The 19,949-nt window shown below is 50.0% G+C and overlaps 1 protein-coding gene across 3 annotated transcripts in view; it reads left to right on the top strand.

Moving 5' to 3' along the window:
- Window positions 1-19,621, top strand: part of MYOM2 (myomesin 2) — an 83,883-nt gene extending 64,262 nt beyond the window's left edge. For all 3 annotated transcript variants that reach the window (XM_027600378.2, XM_027600376.2, XM_027600377.2), the window contains exons 29-37: window positions 619-732; window positions 928-1,015; window positions 1,552-1,590; window positions 7,320-7,425; window positions 14,746-14,909; window positions 15,153-15,189; window positions 16,471-16,493; window positions 17,624-17,679; window positions 18,899-19,621. In XM_027600378.2, the coding sequence (XP_027456179.1) occupies window positions 619-732; window positions 928-1,015; window positions 1,552-1,590; window positions 7,320-7,425; window positions 14,746-14,909; window positions 15,153-15,189; window positions 16,471-16,493; window positions 17,624-17,679; window positions 18,899-19,216 (945 nt within the window). In that variant the 3' untranslated portion in view covers window positions 19,217-19,621. The remainder of the gene's footprint in view (window positions 1-618; window positions 733-927; window positions 1,016-1,551; window positions 1,591-7,319; window positions 7,426-14,745; window positions 14,910-15,152; window positions 15,190-16,470; window positions 16,494-17,623; window positions 17,680-18,898) is intronic.
- The last annotated feature ends 328 nt before the right edge of the window (window positions 19,622-19,949 follow it).

Here is a 19,949-nt window from a genome sequence, read left to right as displayed (position 1 = left end):
GTTTTATCCCTTCTATACAGATACATCTGAAATGTCATACTGCCAAAAAAGCAGCCACTGAACAGTTTTATAGCCCTCTAAGAATATTTCCCATTATTTACAAATTTAAAATACACTGCTTACAACTTGTTTTTATTACTGACATTTCATATAAATCAAAAGCTCCTCACACAATCTAATTTCATGGGCTATGATGATTTGTCCTTCTGTGCACAATGGTGAGGGCTTAATTAATTTAGAAGCTGGAATTTAGAAATGTAACTGCCATTATTAGGACTGACACCTTTTCCATGAGCTTCTGTCTGAGGCTATAATAAAAATTGATGGTATTTTTTTTAAATGCTGTGATTTAAAATCCAGAGACTTTTTTTTTTAAGATTTCATTTATTTATTTGACAGAGAGATAGCGAGAGAGAGCATGAGCAGGTGGCCGAGGGAGAAGCAGGCTCCCCGCAGAGCAGGGAGCGCAATGTGGGACTCGATCCCAGGATCCTGGGATCATGACCTGAGCCGAAGGCAGACGCTTAACGACTGAGCCACCAAGGATCCCCTCCAGAGACATTTTTTCTTAAAAGCCGGAGTTATTCACATCCTAACCATCAGATTTCGGCCTTGTAGGTTGCAAACACCAAGAAAGAGACAGTTTTCAAGTGGCTGAAGGATGATGTACTGTATGAAACAGAAACGTTGCCGGATCTGGAGAAGGGAGTCTGCCTGCTGCTCATACCCAAGGTACGCCGTGTTGCATGGAGCAGGATGGAGGTCAAACTAAGGCGGGTATTTCAGATAACTTGTAAATCCTGCAGTAGCTCCCATTTTTAATCCTGAGTTTCCATGGTTTGCAAAGGGAGTGTATTATCTATCATTTATTACATTTTCTGTCTTGGCATTGATCTTACATGCATGCGAGATATGTTTTATTTGCAGTTGTCCAAGAAGGACCTCGGTGAATATAAGGCAACCTTGAAAGATGAGAGAGGTCAAGATGTCTCTGTCCTTGAGATAGCTGGCAAAGGTAAAATAAAACCTTCTTTGTCCTCCGCCAAAGAAATTCATTTTGCCAACAGGATGCAGTGTGCTAGGAAGGCACATCCATCTATATCCTGAAGATGCACGCTCTTTCCTTAGCAGTAACGCAGAAGAAAAAAAATAAATCTGTACTTTACTTCCATTCAGACCTGCTTCAGTGTTTTGGAAAAATGCGTGGTGTTATTTTGCGTTTATAGGAAATGTCATTTTAGTCCATCATCATAAGCCAAATTTTCTCCCATTACTAATGTAGTTAAAATGATTGAAACAGAGGGGAAGTGATTCAGTTAAATGTATAGTTGGATTTATGTGGAGTAAGATTTCCTTGTTCCTTGCATAGAAAGTGAACAGGTTGGAGGGATTTATGACCCACAGGAGCCTTTATGGATAAATGTTGCTATTTTAACGTTTCATTTTTCAAATGAACATCACAACTTCCTGTATCAATTTAATTAAACATGAAAATGCTGCCTTCTGATAAAAATATATATCATAACGGTACATTTCCCTTCTTCCTTTCAGTATACGAGGACATGGTTTTGGCAATGAGCAGAGTCTGTGGTAAGTAAATGCCTACGGATTTCCAGGGTGTGTGTGGTGCCGAGATCCCCATTTTCTGAGATGAGAACTGAGCCTGCAAAGGGGTGGCTGGGGCAGGCCTCCCGCTGCGCCCTGACGTGATCCAAAGGGGTTTGCCGCACTATATTTAGAATCTGTATTTTATATATATATATATATTACAAAAAAAAAAAAACCAGTTTGGACCTCCTGATTAGCCACTTTTTCCGATTTGCCTTACCTTCATTTAGATGATTGCTTTGTACATAATTGCTCTCAGCATCTTTATTACCAGTGTTGAACAGCAATAATGAATTTTAAACCTCTGGCTTTGCATCATGTGTATGAAACCCTTTTTCAGCTTTGCAAATACATTCTCCCTCTCCACTTCCCCTTCCACAGCAATCGTGAGAACAAAGAGAGGGGTTAGTAATTCAGTAACAACAGCTCCTATTTGGGTCGAGCTTTGTGCTAAGAATGACAACATTTTATTACTGTGGGCTTTCTAGAGAGGCCCTAATTTAGATCTTCAGAGCTGGTGTTGGGGGGTGGGGGCGGGGCCCAGCTGTGGGCGCTCTGCCCCCAGAGTCCAGGCTCTAACCAGCAGTGACACATGTCTAATGCCAAACTTACTTGTGGGGCTTTCTGACGTTCTTCTGAAAACCTTCTTTATTTTTCATGCTTCCACAAAGTAGCACTGGAAGGTAGATTTTGCTCATTTCCACTTTGGCTCGGTCAGGGAAACATGACCGCATTTTAAACGAGTTTTAGCCTTGATGGTGGTTGAGGGACCGAGAGCTGCTTCATGGCTGCCGCGCCCCTTGGTGGAGGACGGTGAGGCTGTCTGGAGCAGCTGCTCTCCTGTGCTCCGTGGAATTGCTGTGTGGTACACACCGTGTGGCACGCTCTGTGGAATTGCTCCATGGTATGGTACCGTGTGGCACACTCCATGGAGGCGCTGACTGTGGTCCTGGAAAAGTGAGCGTTGTGTGTGCAAATTGGCTCTCCTCCTGCTGTTCCCCTGGTCTGGCACAGGGAGGACCGTGTGTCTAGAACAGACTCGGGGCTGCCCGCCACACACACACGAAGCCTCTGTCCACTGAAGAGGCCCCACACATGACACGTCCCCGCAAGCGAGGGGCAGCAGCGAGCGCCTTCGGATGCCCAACACGGGCGTCTTGGTAGCACGCCAGGCTTCCCACAGCTCCCATGCCCTGCGCCAGAGTCTGGGGGCCCCAGCCTGCCCTCCCAGGGCCCTGCCTCCTGCCTGGCTGGCCTCGCAGAGGCCCCAGGGACATCTCTGGGCCACCCCAGGTGTCTCAGCGTCCTGGGTGTCAGTCTTGCTTTGGTCTTGGAGCTACGTGTGTGGTTTCGCACTGCGCCTGCGCGCCCATCACAGACCACCATCCCTGTGTGCTGGGGGTCCCTCTGTGCTCTCTCGGGAAGTGGGAGCCTCTGTTCTTGGGCCTGGCGGGGGCCACCTGCATCCCTCATCCTTGGGGCAACTGTGCACCTGCCTCCTCCAGCTTCCTCTGAGAGTGTCCGTAGTGCAAGCATGCACAATCACTCACATGCACGCAGAGTCACACTCACACACATAGACCCACACTCCCATGCATGCAGACTCGCACTCACACATAGACCCACATTCACATGCACGCAGACTCACACTCACATGCACGCAGACACACACTCACACATAGACCCACACTCATATGCATGCAGACTCGCATGCAGACTCACTCACAAGCATGCAGACTCACACTCACATGCACGCAGACTCACACACATAGACCCACACTCACATGCGTGAAGACTCACACATGCACAGACTCACACTCACTCACACTCACAATAGACCCACACTCACATGCATGCACTCACACACTCGCATGCACTCACACACTCACACATAGACCCACACTCACATGCATGAATGCAGACTCACACATGTATACAGACTCACGCTCACACACTCACACTCACACAGACTTACACTCACACACATAGACTCATAGTCATGCACATGCACTCACCCATAGACCCACACTCACACTCAAACATAGACCCACACTCCCGCACATGCAGACGCACTCACATGCACGCAGACTCACATTCACACTCACACAGACCCACACTCACATGCACACAGACTCACACTCAATGCACACACACACTCACACATAGACTAACACACACACAGACTCATACACATGCACTCACACTCACACATAGACTCACACACATGCAGACTCACATGCATGGAGACTCACACACATACACAGACTCACACTCACACATAGACTCACACTCACATGCATGCAGACTCACAGCTCACACACACACACTTGCATGCAGACTCATATACATACACACATTCACAGGCTTACACACAGACTCATACAGACTCAACTCAGACTCACAGGTTCACACACACTCACATGCACCAGACTCACACCCATGCACTCACACTCACACATAGACTCATAATGCATACAGACTTACACACTCATATGCATGCAGACTGACACACAAGACACACACAGACTCATACACTCACACACATGCAGACTCACAACTCACACACAGACTCACACACACGCATGCAGACTCACACACATACACTCAAATGCACACACAGACTCAAACTCACAGGCTTACAGACTCATACAGGCTCAACTCATACACAGACTCACACACAGGTTCACACACACTGACATGCATGCAGCCTCACACACATACACACAGACTCACACATGCACACAGATACACCCACACAGACTCACACTCACAGGCTTACACAAGTCTCATACAGACTCAACTCATACACAGACTCACACACAGACTCACACAGGCTTACACAAGTCTCATACAGACTCAACTCATACACAGACTCACAGATTCACTTAGACTCACATATAGACTCTCACAGACTCACACTGACACACAATCACACACACAGATTCAGAGTCACACACAGACTCACACGCACACACAGACTCACAGATTCACTCAGACTCACACAGAGACTCATTGATTCACATACAGACTCACACATGCACAGACTCAAGCAGATACACCCTCACACACTCATATGCACACACAGACTCACACTCACAGACTCATGCACAGAGACTCACACACTCCCTGACTCCCACACACTCCTGCAGTCATCCACCCGTGTGCTGCCTTGTGTCTCCTTTCTGTGGGGGAGACACACTGTCCACTTCCCAGAAGGCTTGCCGATCGATGCCCACAGCGCCCTGGGTGTGTCAGGGGGTGGTCCTCACCTCACAGTTCACACCTCAGTGTAGCAGATAGAGTCCAGCAGGTCACACTTTTAAGCCTCAAATATTGCAATGTATTCTGTCTAGGTTTCAAATGAGCCCTTGCCATCTAATCAGTGACTTCATAGAATTAACACAGCCTCATTTTGTTGTAAGTGATAATGGACATAATTGCACTTACAGCATCTCCTGAAATGGCCGGAGCGAAGATGCAGAACACGGTCTCAGGGCTGTGCTGGATGTTCTATAAACGCAGGTTTACAGAAGTCCTGCCTGGTGTGCAAGGGTGCCTGAGTGGGCCTCCGCCTTACTGACGGCGGTCCTGTGGTGCCCAGAGAGGCATCTGTGGTCATGGTCTGCGGCTGTACGTAGCAGCATCAAGTGTAGCCCTGGGTTCAAGAGAAGCAGGGTCCTCTCTGGTCCCCCTCCTCCTCCAGGTTTTCCTTCCTGGTCTTCCATCTTGTCCGTGTGAGTGACCCTTCACAGAGGTCGCTCACTCTGGCTATTTAAGGTTCGAGCAATGCGAGAGGCTGGTGGAGCTGCGGGAGCCGTGTTGGGAGGACGCGGGGGAGGCGCCCATCAGCTTGGTGGGGCAGCTGCTTCTGTCCAGCAGTGTGCTTCCTGCTGGGGCTGGCCGGGCCAGCCGTGTAGGAGGTGAGCAGAGCAGGTGGGGGGAGCCTGCCGCGTAGCACACACACGCGCACCCAACTGCATTGGCTCTCCCCAGCTGAGCTCCTGCCCCCCACCACTGAGCTGCTGCCCTTCACACTCTCTGAAGGGTGAGGTCTCAGGTATGGGGGCAGGGGCGCCCTGATGCAGAGAGGTGGAGGTGAGGGGGTGTCTCTGTGCCCCGTGTGGGTGTTCCAGTGACCTTCCTGTTGGCCGCTCCCCATCCCCCACCCTCCGTGGGGCCCCAGGTTGGGGACTTGCACTCTGCCTGGTCATCGATTCAGCCCTCTCTGCTCGCACAGCCCCCTGCCCTCACCCCTGCTCTCTGCCTTCAAAAAAGTCTGACATGGCTCTCATCTTTGTGTTGGGGTGTGCGCTTGCTTCACGTCTCTGTGGGGAGGGGTGAGTTTCAGCAGGAGCCGAGGTCACGGAGGCGACGTGGGGACACTGCCAGGAGCAGGCTCACAGACACCATCTCGGGGGTTCTTCCAATCACTCCGTCAGGGCAAGTGGTTTTCACTGTGTTTTTGTTGGATGATCTTCCATTACGTGTGCTCATGTGAGAGTAAATGGAAACCAAAGAACACCACAGTCATGGCCATTTTTATTTTGGTTTCTATTTCTTTACGTAAAGTCATAAATACACCTTGTTTCTTTTTTTTTTTTTTTTTGGCCACGTATCTTATGATAATCATCCACCTTTTATATCAATACTGTGTCCACAATTTCTCATAATTACATGGTGTTTCATAATTACGTGCTGTGGTTTAAAGTCTTATGGGGATAGCAACCGTTGTTCATTATTTTAAATAACTATGCAATGTACCTCATTGGACAAAGAGAGGCTGATTTCAGTATTTGGGAATACTTCCTCCGAGTGAGCTCCCAGAAGTACGAGGACCGTGTGGAATATGTGGGTATCTTGAGGATTCGTAATAGAAGTCTCCGGGCGGCTCACCTCATAGCAGATGGTGCGTTCAGAAGTCCCTTCTGCATCGCACGCTCCTCAGTGGTTTTAATCACACCATTTTCTTTCATTTTGCTGATTCTATAAATAGTGTCTTCTAGGTGCTGGAATACCCTGAGTTCATGTAAAGCTCTGAAGTTACATATCTAATAACAATCTCTGCCTCGAGCTCAGAGCTTTTGCCGAAATAAGAGGCTGCTCGGTAGCTTCCCATCTTCTGACCCCTCCGCACCCACGGACCACCCGCCCCAATCCAGTCAGGCTGAGTTCCTACTGCAGACACGCGAAATAAGTTCTCATTTCCTAGGGTTTTCTTGCTGCCCGTGGCTTCTCCTGTTTTCTTACCCAGTCTTCGCTCGTCTCAGAGGACGGACCATATAGCCTTTCATCTCCTTGACTCCTTCCTGTATCATTCCTGCTGACTCATCATCTCCCGTTTGCTGATCTCCCACAATACTTCAGTTCCAGACCAACTAATGCAGAGTTTACTGTGTTACTGTGCTGTTTGCAAGAATTTTCCTCCTCTTCTTAAACTTAGCTGCCAAGGGGCAGATGTTGAGCCTTTTCCTAAAGTTACGTGTCCTTTACAGTACTCAGCAAAGAGATTTTCAGATACATGTGCCATTGGCAGATGCTTATGGAGTGAACGCATATGGCGTGGGGAAGGTGAGAAGAATGCATGGATGGAACATACACATGTGAGGCTGTGTTTACCGTGGGACAGAGCAGAGACGCCTGCGGCTGCACCTCTATGTTCTGATGGCACATGTACTGCTTTCCTTGGTCTGAGTCTGTTTTGTTTTCTGCAGGGGCATCTGCTTCTCCACTAAAGGTACTCTGCACCGAAGAAGGAATAAGACTTCAGTGTTTCATGAAATATTTTACCGAGGAAATGAAAGTGAACTGGTATCACAAGTAAGTATAAGTGTGATTGACGGTGGCCACAGATGGAGCAGTGCCCAACACATACAGCTGGTCACCACGCTCCTGGCTGCGTGTCATGGCGCTGCCCATCTTCTCGACAGCCTTGGCCTGGGCAGGGGACATCATGGCAATAGGCAGGACCTCCAGGAGAAGAGAGATAAAGAAATGCCTGAAGGTGCCAGAGACACATTTCTGCAACGTCTAGGCTTTACCAAATGGGGTGACACCCATTTTATCAGCAGTGTAGCAGGCAGCTAAAGGAAAAATAATATGTAGAGGCCACACTCCCAATTTCCAGTCTGTCAGAGGCTCACTAGCTTGATCAAGAAGAAAAGGGCCAAAATAAGCCCAGAGTTAAAAGAAGAAAGGGAAAGACAAGGCCCTGAATAAACAGCAGGTTTTCTGTGTCTCACCAAGGGTATCCCTAAAGCAGCTGCTCAGAGCTGCAGGGCTCTGAGCAAACAGGACCGCGGTACAGGACCCCCTAGAGCCGCAGAAGAGGGAGCTTCATCTCTACTTGGACCCAAGGACACAGGCAACATTCTTAGCCCATATTTCCAGTGATGTGAGGATACCAACATCTTAAGCTCCTCAGTGAATCATAGACCATAGTGTCCACATCATGCTTTTGGATATTATATTTCTCTAACACTTCAGAAGGCAAATTCTGTGGTTATGGCTATTTCACTTTTAAAAGCATTATTTGTCCAGGTGCATCTATTTGTGAGTAAAGTGTGAAGTGCTAAAAGGATAAATATTCTTGGGGTTTTTCCCATTTAAATCCTGATGGGCTATGCTTTTGTTTCCAATGTTTTACTTAGAAACCCAAAATCAGATGTTTTGGAGTCTCAGTGCATCTGTGTGGGGCATCTCTCTGGCTCTGTGTTTTTAACAGTGTGGAATCCAGTATGAGGAGGGGTCATTGCAGATCCTGTGGGAAGGGTCTGTGCATTAGAGGCAGAGTCTTGTTGTAAAGGGCCCTGATAACAGAAGCCTTAAAGATGGAAACTCTGGTGTATTTTTGTGATATAATTTTTTGTAAGGATATATTTTCTTAGACAAATGGGTAAATCTGTGTCTCTAGCTGAATCAAGCCTTCCTGGAAAGGAGAATTCATGACTTCCTTTCCTTTGCTATTTTGTTCCGTACGGCATGCTCTCCTGCAGTAGTTCCTGTGCGCTTGTGAGGTGTGTCCTCTATTTCCTTGTAAACCTGCCCATCCCTGGGAGAGGATGCTCCTTCCTCCACTCTTCTCCCCGCGAGTGGCAGGCTCTGCACCAGGTGCTGGGGTGCAGAGATCAGACGTGCACTGCACACACATGCATGGACACACACCAGTGTGAATGCACATGCACGCCTGTGTGAATGCACATCACACACACCCACGTGAGCACACTCATACATGCATGAACGTGTACCCCACACACCCACGTGAAGGCACACACCCACGTGAAGGCACACCTGCGTGAACATGCACTGCACACATCTGTGTGAACACACACTTCACACCCGTGTGGATGCACACTCAAACCCATGTGGACACGCACACGCATGTGAACACACATCTACACGAACGCACACCTGCGTGAACCTGCACCACACGCATCGGTGTGAACACACACTGTTCACACCCGCGTGGATGCACACTCAAACCCACATGGACACACATGCGCATGTGAACACACACCCCTACACGAATGCACACCTGCGTGGATGTGCGCCACACACACCCGCGTGCACACGCGCACACGAGGAGGTGGACGGATCAGTACTGGCACTAACATGAGATCTATGTCACAGTAACAGCCACTTTGCATTAAATGCTTTACACACATGATTTCACAAAAGCCCTGACTAACTAACTCACTAACATCCACTTACATCGATGTAGAAACTGAGGTTTAGGCAGAGGAACATTATCGGTTAGTTCAAAGTCCCACAACTAGTGAGTGGAAGGGCAGGGATCTAAACAGTAGTTAGTCTGACTCTAACCAGTACCCTGCTCAGGGGTGTCAGGCTTGTGGGGGCTTGACGACGGACAGGCAGACAGACAGACGGGAGAAGTCAGGGCTCAGAGCAGGTGTGTGACTCGTGGATAACGTGGCATCAGATGGAAAGGTCGCGAGAGTCCGGCAGAGAAGGTGGCAGCATCGGAGACCTCCATGGACCTGAAAGTGGCCTTGTTTGTACGTTTTTTTTTCTTCTCCAAACAGAACATGCTCCACAACCAACCAAGTCTTTCTTGAGCACTTTTAGGACTAAAATATAACTTGGACTTCTATCCTACTAGACTGTTGAACAATATTAAACTGTATCTTGCAGATACAGTTGCAGATATAATGTTTGGTGTATTTCAGTATTCGACTATTAAATAAGTTCTTGTGGAAACAGAAAAATAGAGGAGAATATGAAATAAAATCTGCCTCGGAGACTCATGACAGACACAGGGCGGCCCGGGGACGTCACTGGTGCAGACTTGATGGTGGACACCTGAATAGTTTGAGTCAGTAGGCGGCACGGGATTGACAGAGAGTGATGAGGATTTGGAGAAGTGTGAGCATAAGCAGGGACAGTTGTTCTTTGGGTAAAAATGCTGAGGAATCCATCCAAGCAGGTGAAAGTGCCGCTCCAAGGAAAAGGCTGCAAGCCTCTTCAGAATGAGAGTGACACTCAGCAAAACCATTCTTCCAAAAAAGGATTGTGTCCTCCTGCTCAGAGGTGAAATTCATACGTCATCCAGAGCACAGATTGCTCAGGTGCTGACCCCTGGAGGCTTAGCCGCGTCCCCGCCACTGAGGAAATCTCAAGCAAAAAACCCCAGCTGCCTCGAGTCTCACAACATGTGTTCTAATTCAGCTGGGGGGAAATTTCTCCCACGGAGGTGCCCTCGAAATCTAGTGAACCAGCACGTCTGAAGTCACTCGGCATGTCACGAGGTGGGAAGAGCTGAGCGGGGCGTTGGGATGGCACCTTGGTTCCCGGGGAGGGGCTCTCTAGCTACTGTGTAGTGTCCTCACTGGGGCCCCCCGCCTGAAACAGATGCCCGAGGGGATGCTTCCCGGCCTGTCCGCTCACACACCTGTCTGGAAGCGTGGGGCGGCCAGCGTTTGTGATTTTGGCTATCACGGGGGCAGTAGTAAAACTTGCTGGATAGTTCAAGCACCTCGCAGGCTGTGTTGTTTTGTGGGACTCTTGCAGGCGGCTGGCGTTCCTCAGGACCGCCTCCTCCAGCCAGATGCAAATACCTCCTGACTTTGGGGGATTATCTCTGATATCTGTGTTTGTCTTCTAACGGGGAGGCAGAATCCGGATGGAGGTGACGTGAACATCTGACCAGTGTGATAGGAGCAAACTGTTACTTTCCTACTGGGACAGCACGTCCGTGTTCACACCTCAGGTCTCTTGGAAGAGCAGCCTTGCTGGACCATCTTTGACTTAGTTTTTAGACCTTTGCACCCGTGTCCCTTCCAACTACTTGTTTTAACATATCATCATTTAAAATCTTTCATTGTAAGATACAAAATACTTTAGGCTTATAGGAAAGTTGCAAAAGCAGTACAGAGAGTTCCTGTGTGGCTTTCGCCTAGCTTCTCCAGGAGAAAAACCGGGAGGTGAATGGTGACCTGGCCCGACATGGCCCTCCGCACTGAGCTGCAGACCTAATGCATGTTGTGCCCGTTTTCCAGGATGCTACTGTGCATTAACCGTCCTGGCTCCTCAGTGTCCTTGAATCTGGGGCAGCTCCTCAGTCTGTCCTTCCTTGTCTTTCATGACCTGGGTGCCCCCTGAGCGTTCTGGTCTGGTGCTTTACAGAGTGGCCGTCCACTTGGGTTTATCTTGTGCTTTCCCATGATGAGATTGGAGGTGCTCCTTTGTGGTCAGAGTGCTGTGGAAGCGATGCTGACAGCTCTCAACTGGTTGACAGGTGGCTTCCCAGGTCTGTCCCCTGCAATGTCACTAGCTTTCCCTTTGTAATTAGTAAGTATCTGGGGGCAATACATTGAGACTTTGCATATCTCTTTTGCACATCATTCTCTGATTCACTTATTTCACCTGCATAATACCCTCGAGTTCCATCCACATTACTGCAAAGGGCAAGATCTCATTCCTTTTGATGGCTGCATAATATTCCATTGTGTATATATACCACTTCTTCTTTATCCATTCATCTGTCGATGGACATCTTGGCTCTTTCCACAGTTTGGCTATGGTGGACATTGCTGCTATAAACCTTGGGGTGCATGCACCCCTTCGGATCCCTACATTTGTATCTTTGGCGTAAATACCCAGTAGTGCAGTTGCTAGGTCAAATGATAGCTCTATTTTCAACTTTTTGAAGAACTTCCATACTGTTTTCCAGAGTGGCTGCACCAGCTTGCATTCCCACCAACAGGGTAGGAGGGTTCCCCTTTCTCTGCATCCTCACCAACATCTGTCATTTCCTGACTTGTTAATTTTAGCCATTCTGACCGGTGTGAGGTGATATCTCATTGAGGTTTTGATTTGTATTTCCCTGATGCTGAGCAATGCTGAGCACATTTTTCATGTGTCTGTTGGCCCTTTGGATGTCTTCTTTGCAGAAATGTCTTCTTGAACATTGTCGAATTCAATGGGAAACAGCCAGAGAGGGCGTGGGCCTGGGAGGCTATGTTGACTCTGGGGAGGGGGCTGGAGGCTGGAATTTGTCCCAGGTGGGAGAGCTGAGCTAGGGAAGGGGCAGGAGGAACAGTGTATGGCCATGTCCTGCCAGGGGTTTCACTGGTATCTGGGGAACAGGACTAGCATGTGGCCCAAGAAAATGTGGGGCTCTGGGAGAAGCTGACTCAGAGCTCAGTCCTGCAGCTCAGCCTGGATTAGGGGTGAAGGCACGTCCCTGTCCTAAAGCAATGGGTTCTTTCTGGAGCTGGGGCTCTGGGAGGGAGCGGGATCATGGCTGCTGAGCCGTGGCATCCCTGGCTCAGGGAGCGTGCATCTCTGCAGTCAGAGCTGGAGCCAAGGAATATGTAGCTGTGGCCAGGAACTCGTGGGGCCCCAGGGGAGCAGCACACAGGCTGTTGTGTGACTGGGAGCTTCGTGACCTCCTCCCCGTGCAGTGGCTTTTACCCTTCCTCACCGCTGAGCGACGTCACGTGGACGTGGATGGTCTTCACCAAAAGACACTGTCAAGGCGGTGGAGGGTTGCTTTCTTTAAGTCAGACCTGGATGTATGGTTGCTTCTGCCCTGAGCACAGAAGGCTGAGACGGAAGAAAGCCATGTTGTTGTCTTCTCCAAGCAGCCTGCTGATTTTGTGGACAGATCCCCATCAGAACGGGACGTATTTCAACAGAACCTAAGCTCCTCAGAGGCTGAAATGGTCACTGTTTCCCAGAGCATTTTTCTGGCGACCCTGGGGCCGCACGAGTTTCGGGTGTCGAGGAAAGCTGGGTCCGATGTGGCTGATAACATGCAAACTCCGATGGTTTTCCTTCACGGCCCTGAAGCTCATGGGCTTCCAGCTGTGCCCCACTGAAGCCTCTCTGAACTCTCTGTTCCTGTCTGTCTGTCTCTCGCACGCACTCATGGGAAGCAGACGCCTCACCATCTTTATCTGTGTGTCCAGAGCACAGCAGATTTCCTCTTTGAGGACGATGTGTTTGAATTCATGGAAATAAAGAAGAGCAGCTCTCCAGCCCTAAGGCCCACAGAGCACATGGCACAGGGGAACCCCCTGGGCCTGCCATACGTGGAGCTGCCTCTTCGGGAAACTCTGAGCAGCCTGCTCGTGCACGGAGCAGACTTATCCAATCCTTCTCCCCCAGCTGTGAGCTGCACAGCCTTTGAGGCTGAATGCAAATCCCCAGCATGGTCCAGGTCACCCCTTCCCAGCAGAACAGGGAGTGAGCTGCAAATCCCAAAGCAGTATCTTGTCATTGCAGGGAGGGGGATGTTGCTGCTCCCAGCACGGGACCTAGTGTGCTGGGATGGGTGGAGGGCGTCCCACTCATGGCGTGGCTCACGCTAAAATCCCCGCTGTGCCGGGGAGACTCTGTGTGCTTAGTGAGCGCAGACAGCCGTGTTGGGGCTATGTGGTCATGTGTGCATCTGGCAGGGTTTAAGGCTGATCCTCAGGAACAGCTGTAGCAGACGGAGTGGGGCATGACAGACGGCCGGGGCCATTTGTGTTGGAAAGAAGGTGTCTCCTTACTCTGTTTGGAAGAGGCTCTCCATACACATTAGCTGCTGTTTACTTGGATGCGGTGCGTTAGTCCATAAGCTGTTAAGGCGGGCTTAGTTCCCCACTGGCCTACGATGGATGATTTGCCAGTTGGTCCATCCAAATGCCCATTGTCAGTGCGTACAAGGCGTGAAGACGGCCCTTCTTCATCCCGCTGCGATGTTCGTGTTACGCGTTGCTGTCCGTTTATGTTGGGCTGTTTGCACACGTGGGCTCCTTACTGTCCCTAGCGTTTCAGGCTTGGGACTGATTGCCCAACCCACAGCATGGGATATTTTCTTTGAAAGAGTGTTTCTCTCTGCAGAACTGAGAATCACTATGTACAGCTGAATTTCCTATTTGTGCATGGGAATGAGTAGTCTGAGCGCTGGCCTCCCCGGGATGCACTAACTCCCCACCCCCTCTTCCCAGCCCCTGGCCGGCACCGTCCCACCTCCGTCTCCGTGAACTTGACTACTCCAGGAGCCTCCCTGTAGAATCGTTAGTCCTTGTGTTTTTGTGAGTGACTTCTCTCACTCGGTAGAATGTGATGTCACCCAAGTCCATCCATATTGTAGCAGGTGTCGAAACTCCCTCCCTTTCTTGGGCCGAACACTGTTGCACTGTAGGGTGTACCTGACACATTCTTCATTCATCCAGTGATGGACGCTTGGGGTACTGTCACCTTTAGGCTCTTGTGAATCATGCTGCTGTGAACATGGGTGCGGATACTTGCATCCCTGCTTTCAGTTCTTTGGGTTTTATATCCACCAGTTGCTGGATCATACGGTCATTAGGAAAAGATTTTTGAGAAAAAAAAATGCCATGCTATATAGAGCATTTTTGAGTCTGTTATGTTGTAGCCAACAAGCATATATTAATAACAACGTATCTTTAAAAACTAGGTATCAGGTTCAATTTTACAAGGTTTTCAGATCTAAGCTACTGATGTAGTTAATGAATTTATAATATCCAGAAAGATCTATTGTGACATGAGCACGAGTGAGCCTGATGGGTCTCCCTACCCAAACACGTGTCTGTTGCCCCATGGCCATCTTGCATATAGTATGAGGTTCTAAATTGAGATGAGTTTCTGTTAACTTTTTCTTTTTTAAAGAGATGCCAGGATTGCATCTAGTGAGCATATGAGGATCGGAGGCAGTGAAGAGATGGCCTGGCTGCAGATCTGTGAGCCCACAGAGAAGGACAAAGGAAAATACACCTTCGAGATTTATGACGGCAAAGACAACCATCAGCGCTCACTCGACCTGTCTGGTCAGGGTAAGATAATTATTCTTTAGCTTCTCCTGATTCTGTGTTCAGTGATCCATTGACAGTGCTAGACCAGGAAATGCTCTGGTTTTATGATTTTCATTCAGAGAAAATTATTTCTGGATAATCAGTTTATTCCTTTGGCCGTTTGTCCATTTTCATTAAGCCAGTTCACGGGTAAAGCACCTGAGTGAGTGAGGGAAAAGCCAAACACACCGAAACCATTAAACCGTATGAAACATTTCCTTACAGCGTTTGATGAGGCCTTGGCAGAATTCCAGCAGCTCAAGTAAGATTTGCATGTCTGCACGGGTTTGCATGTCTGCATGATGGTCTGTCCCCGGGGCGGGGGGGGCCGCTGGGCGGAGCGTGGGAACATGGGGGCCCCCGGTGCCCACATAAAAATGACAATTTATGCAGTTCAGTGTGCAGAGGGCAGGCATCCTTCTAAACTGTACATGTTTTTATAAATTAACTGTCTAGAGTCATCATAACCCTGGGTTGCTTTAAATGATGAAAATGACAGGTTTCTGAAATAGTTATAATTATGGCAGTACAATATACAGAACGATTTTTTTAAGGTTATATTTTTGGGTTCTTTTTAAAGACTTTATTTTTTTTGAGCAATTTTATCATAGCGAAATTGAGACGAAGGTGCAGAGATTTCCCGTGTACACCCTGCCCGCCCCATGCACGGCCCAACCCCAGCACCCCCACCAGATGGTGCATTTGTCACCAGCGATGAACCCACAGGGACACGTCCTCACCCACAGTCTGTGGGCGACCTCAGAGTTCCCTCCGGGTGTCGCCCATTCTGTGGGTTTGGACAAGTGTATGATGATGCGTGTCCACCACTGTAGGATCACACAAAGCATATTCACTGCCCTAAAACCCTCTGTGCTCCCTGTTCACACCTCCATCCCCCGTCCTCTGTCAACCACTGATCCTGGTCCTTTCCCTGTCTCTGTGGTTTGGCTTTCCCCAGCACGTCCTGGACTTGCAGTCGTGCAGCGTGTAGACTTTCCGACAGGTGTCTTTCGTGTACTGATCTGCATTTAGGGTTCCTCCCTGCCTTTGTGTGGCTTGAAGCTCATTTATTTTTAGTGCTGAATAATACCCCATTGTTCCAAGCAACTTTTGAAGGAATCCCTTGAGATTTCTAAACGTGGTTCTGAATTTTGGAGTGTCCAAAAAGGAGAGGGGTCACTGGCCATATTAGGTTATTCAGGAAACGTGTGTGCAATGGATGAACAGACGGCTAAGATAAGTCAGAAACCAGCGTTTTCAAAAAATATCTAGAAATCTCCAGTGCAATCTGGTGAATTTGGTGAAAAAAGAAATCTCTCCAACCTCACGCTCGAACCCCAAGCTTTTTCGCTGGCTTCACCCGCCGAGAGACGGGGCAACCCGCCACCGCCCGCAGCAGCGGCAGGGGACGTTCTTGTGAGAACACTCCTTCCTCCTTCCTTTCGCTTTCGTGTCCAGCAAAGCTCCGGAATGTGTGATGCTTGTTGTGGTCCCGTTTTCTCATGACTGTCTTTTTATTCTCTCTGCTCCCGTTGATTTTTAGGGCCGCTGCTTTTGCAGAGAAGAGTAAGTACATGTTACATTGTAACGAGCACCACTTATTATTTTGCGTGGGGCCAAAGGGCCCACACTTCAGGGTTTTAATGTTGTGTGTTAAATGGTAAATTGCAAACCTGCTCGCCCGGATTGGAGAGGCTTCCATGACTCCCACACCCACATTCCCAGTGCTGCCAACAACGCACCCTGCGCCGCCCGCCCGGGTGGCCTTCCACTTTGGCTCCGTGTTATGTCCGGGGTCTCCTTTCTCCTACCTTCCGCCCTCTCGCTCCGTGTTCTTTTATGAGATGCTCAGGCAGGTGCGGCCATAGGTAGAGGACACAGAGCGGAGCTGCAGGAAATCAGCCTGTCAGTCCCGCAGGCCCCAGTGAAGGGAGGCAGGCCGCCCAGAGCCACCTGGGGAAGCACCGGCTCAGGAGGTAGAGGCAGGAGTGAAGGCTGTGCTTAGACCATGGCCTTTGCCGGGGTTTCCTTGGGACAGGCAGGCGGGGCATGGTAAATGATCTAGGACTGGCTCGTTTGAATTATTTCACTGGGCTTTGTTCAGTAGGGGTGGCCTGCAGTTGCCTGGCACCAGGCCCTGGGATGATCAAGTAGAGGAACATTTCTCCCAGGTGCAGGGGCAGCTGGGCGAGGCAGCTTGGAGGGGCATTGCCTCCTGGGTGAAGGATCGGTGGAGGCATCCTTGCTCTGGGTAGGTTGGTTGGCCTATCACAGGCTGGGCCCTTTGCTCTCTCTGAGAATTGGCTACCCCAGGGGGGGGCCATCTCCTTAGCCAGGAAGGTTTCTAGGATGTCAAAGCATAATATACAGAAACTAGACTCCTGTAGGGTCCAATGCCCTTAGAAAGCTCTGCTCTCCAGACGCACAACACCCCTCTCCCTTCCAAGATGCATTTAGCTGTATTGGGTTCCCTGCATGGAGACTTTGGTGAGCTCACGTCCCTCCTTCCCTGGAGGGCGTTCACAGCTGTCCCCTGCACAGGACCTGAGACTCCTCCTGAGCCCCCCACTTTATATACACAGTAGTGGGAGCCCCTCCCTGTGTCGGCTTGTATCCACGTGTACTCAGCTCGGGGCCTGCTTTGTGGAAATGTCCCCACTGGTAGTTTTCTGAACTGAGTTGCCTTCATGTTACAGATCGTGGCAAGGTGATTGGTGGCTTACCTGACGTGGTGACCATAATGGAGGGCAAGGTAAGAGCGCACAGCAGGACACGGAGTTAGGACGGCACGGGGTTTCGGCAGTGCAGTGCAGGCCCCCGTCGTAGTACCTAGCCTGGGGAGGAGAGTGCATGTTGCTCAGCCCCCAGAGGACAGGTTGCTCCGCATCCACCATGATGCTTGTCTTAGGCTGCTTCTGGTAACCCTTATGTTATCAAAGGATGGAAGAGTGTACTCTTCTGGACCCACAAACAGCAGCTTTAGGAGCACGGGGACAAGGTGCATGACTCAGGCATCACAGAGCAGGTGTGTGGCAGCTGTGGGTTCCAGGCCCTGGGCGTCCACTGGCCCTGGGCGTCCACCGGTCCTGGGCGTCCACCCGGTCGTGGGCCCTTGGCAGCAGTAACTGCACAGGGAGCAGGCTGGCCACACCCTGTAGGAAGGCGGAAACCACCCATGTCAAGTGAGAAATGAAAAACATCTCTGCTCAGTTGTCAGGGTCACTTTGGAATTTATAATGGAAACCGCTAAGTGGAGGCTTAGTGTGTGGCCGGTCAGGGGGTCACTGACATCTAGTTGGTACCTCTAGTGATCTTCAGCCGTTCGCACTCAATGTCCAGGGTTCATAGACACTTGAGAGAATGGCATTAGGCCAAAATACTAAAATGTATAGGCCTTTTCTTTAGCAACTAAGGAAAGCCTAGAGAGTTCCTGAGCTGGAGTCATCGTGGGTCTCACAACAAGGATGGACCGAGGTGTGAGCAACAGCTCCACAGTCCCGTGGGCTGGGCACCCGGTCCTGGGCATCACAGTGCGTTTGCTCCATCTGATTTACCACTTTTAAGACAATATGTTCTTTTGATTTGCCAGAGGAACTGGCAAAATGGATCTGTGAGTTCAAATAGAAAGGAAATTTGGAAACAGGCTAAATACATCTCCTGTAAAATGTAGAGTTTAATTCCCTCTACATTCTTTAATTGAAGTCGGCCATGGATTAAGACTGAGAATAAATAGAAAAAAAATATCATTGATTTTTCTCACGAGCTGCCCATGAGGCTGCGAACTTGTTTGCATCCTGCTGTCTTTGGATCCCTCATGTCTAGCTTGGCGCTTACACATAGAAAGAGCCTGTTGACTGACTGAGCTGTATGCAGGGTGGATAGACACTTCGCTGGCCCATCCCCTTGGGAGAGGCAGTATGACTTCTGTGTTTCTCACCCTTCCTTCTCTGCTCACCCCCCTCCCCCCAAAGACCTTGAACCTGACCTGCACGGTGTTTGGAAACCCTGACCCCGAAGTGGTGTGGTTCAAGAATGACAAGGACATCGAGCTCAGTGAGCACTTCTTAGTCAAGGTGGAGCAGGGCAAGTACGTCAGCATGACCATCAAGGGCGTGACCTCTGAGGATTCGGGCAAATACAGCATCCACGTCAAGAACAAGTACGGAGGCGAGAAGATCGACATCACCATCAGTGTGTACAAACACGGGGAAAAGATCCCAGACATCTCGCCGCCCCAGCAGGCGAAGCCGAAGCTCATCCCGGCCTCGGCCTCTGTGCTGGCCCAGTGAAGGAGCTGCTGCTGGGCGGAAAGGCCACCTGAGTGCTGTGTGCTCGTTCAGACGGCGGACCGTGAGTGAGGTCACGTGCGCCGACGGCCCAGCATGCGTTAATGCTTTTAGTTTTGGTACTTGGTTGTTATTCTTTTATTGTCCCTCTAAGGGTGGAAGCTCAGCTTGTTTGTATCAGGGTAAAACAACGTCTGTGGATGCCCGCAGAGGGGGGTGGTTGCAAGGTGCCCTCTCAGATTTCCATGGATGCTGGCCTGGGACGCAAAGCCCCAGGCATGCTGGTGGTTGTGGTCTGTGGGGCAGACAGCTGAGCAGCTCCGGAATCCTCGCTGTAGAGCCTTGCACGCGTGTGGTACCTGGTTGCACTGAGGTTTTCTGTCGCTGTAGATGAATAAAACTTCATAAAGGCAACTTGTGTGGTTCTCCTGTATCAAGCTGTACCCGACCCCATCTGCTTCTTTTCCGGGCTCAATTACGGATTGTCGTGTGGTGGCACAGCCAGGGGCACGCGAACGTGCAATCCAGAGACCAGGGAGGGGGGTGGGGTGCAGATCACACTCACGGTATTTACCCGGCTGGGCTTGGTGGCGGCCCCGAGGCTGGCCGGGACAGCGGCCCACACGACCATCGTTCCTGAGAAGGTGTGCATCTCGTGCCGGCTCAGAGATGTTCAGAGCACGGATCTAAAAGTCTCTGTAGGGGAAAACAGGATGTGTGGATGGCCATGGTCCTT

This window comes from Zalophus californianus, chromosome 2 (genome assembly GCF_009762305.2).
Source record: "Zalophus californianus isolate mZalCal1 chromosome 2, mZalCal1.pri.v2, whole genome shotgun sequence".
In the NCBI taxonomy this organism is placed as follows: Eukaryota; Metazoa; Chordata; class Mammalia; order Carnivora; family Otariidae; genus Zalophus; species Zalophus californianus.
This window is presented reverse-complemented; position numbering and strand designations above follow the sequence as displayed.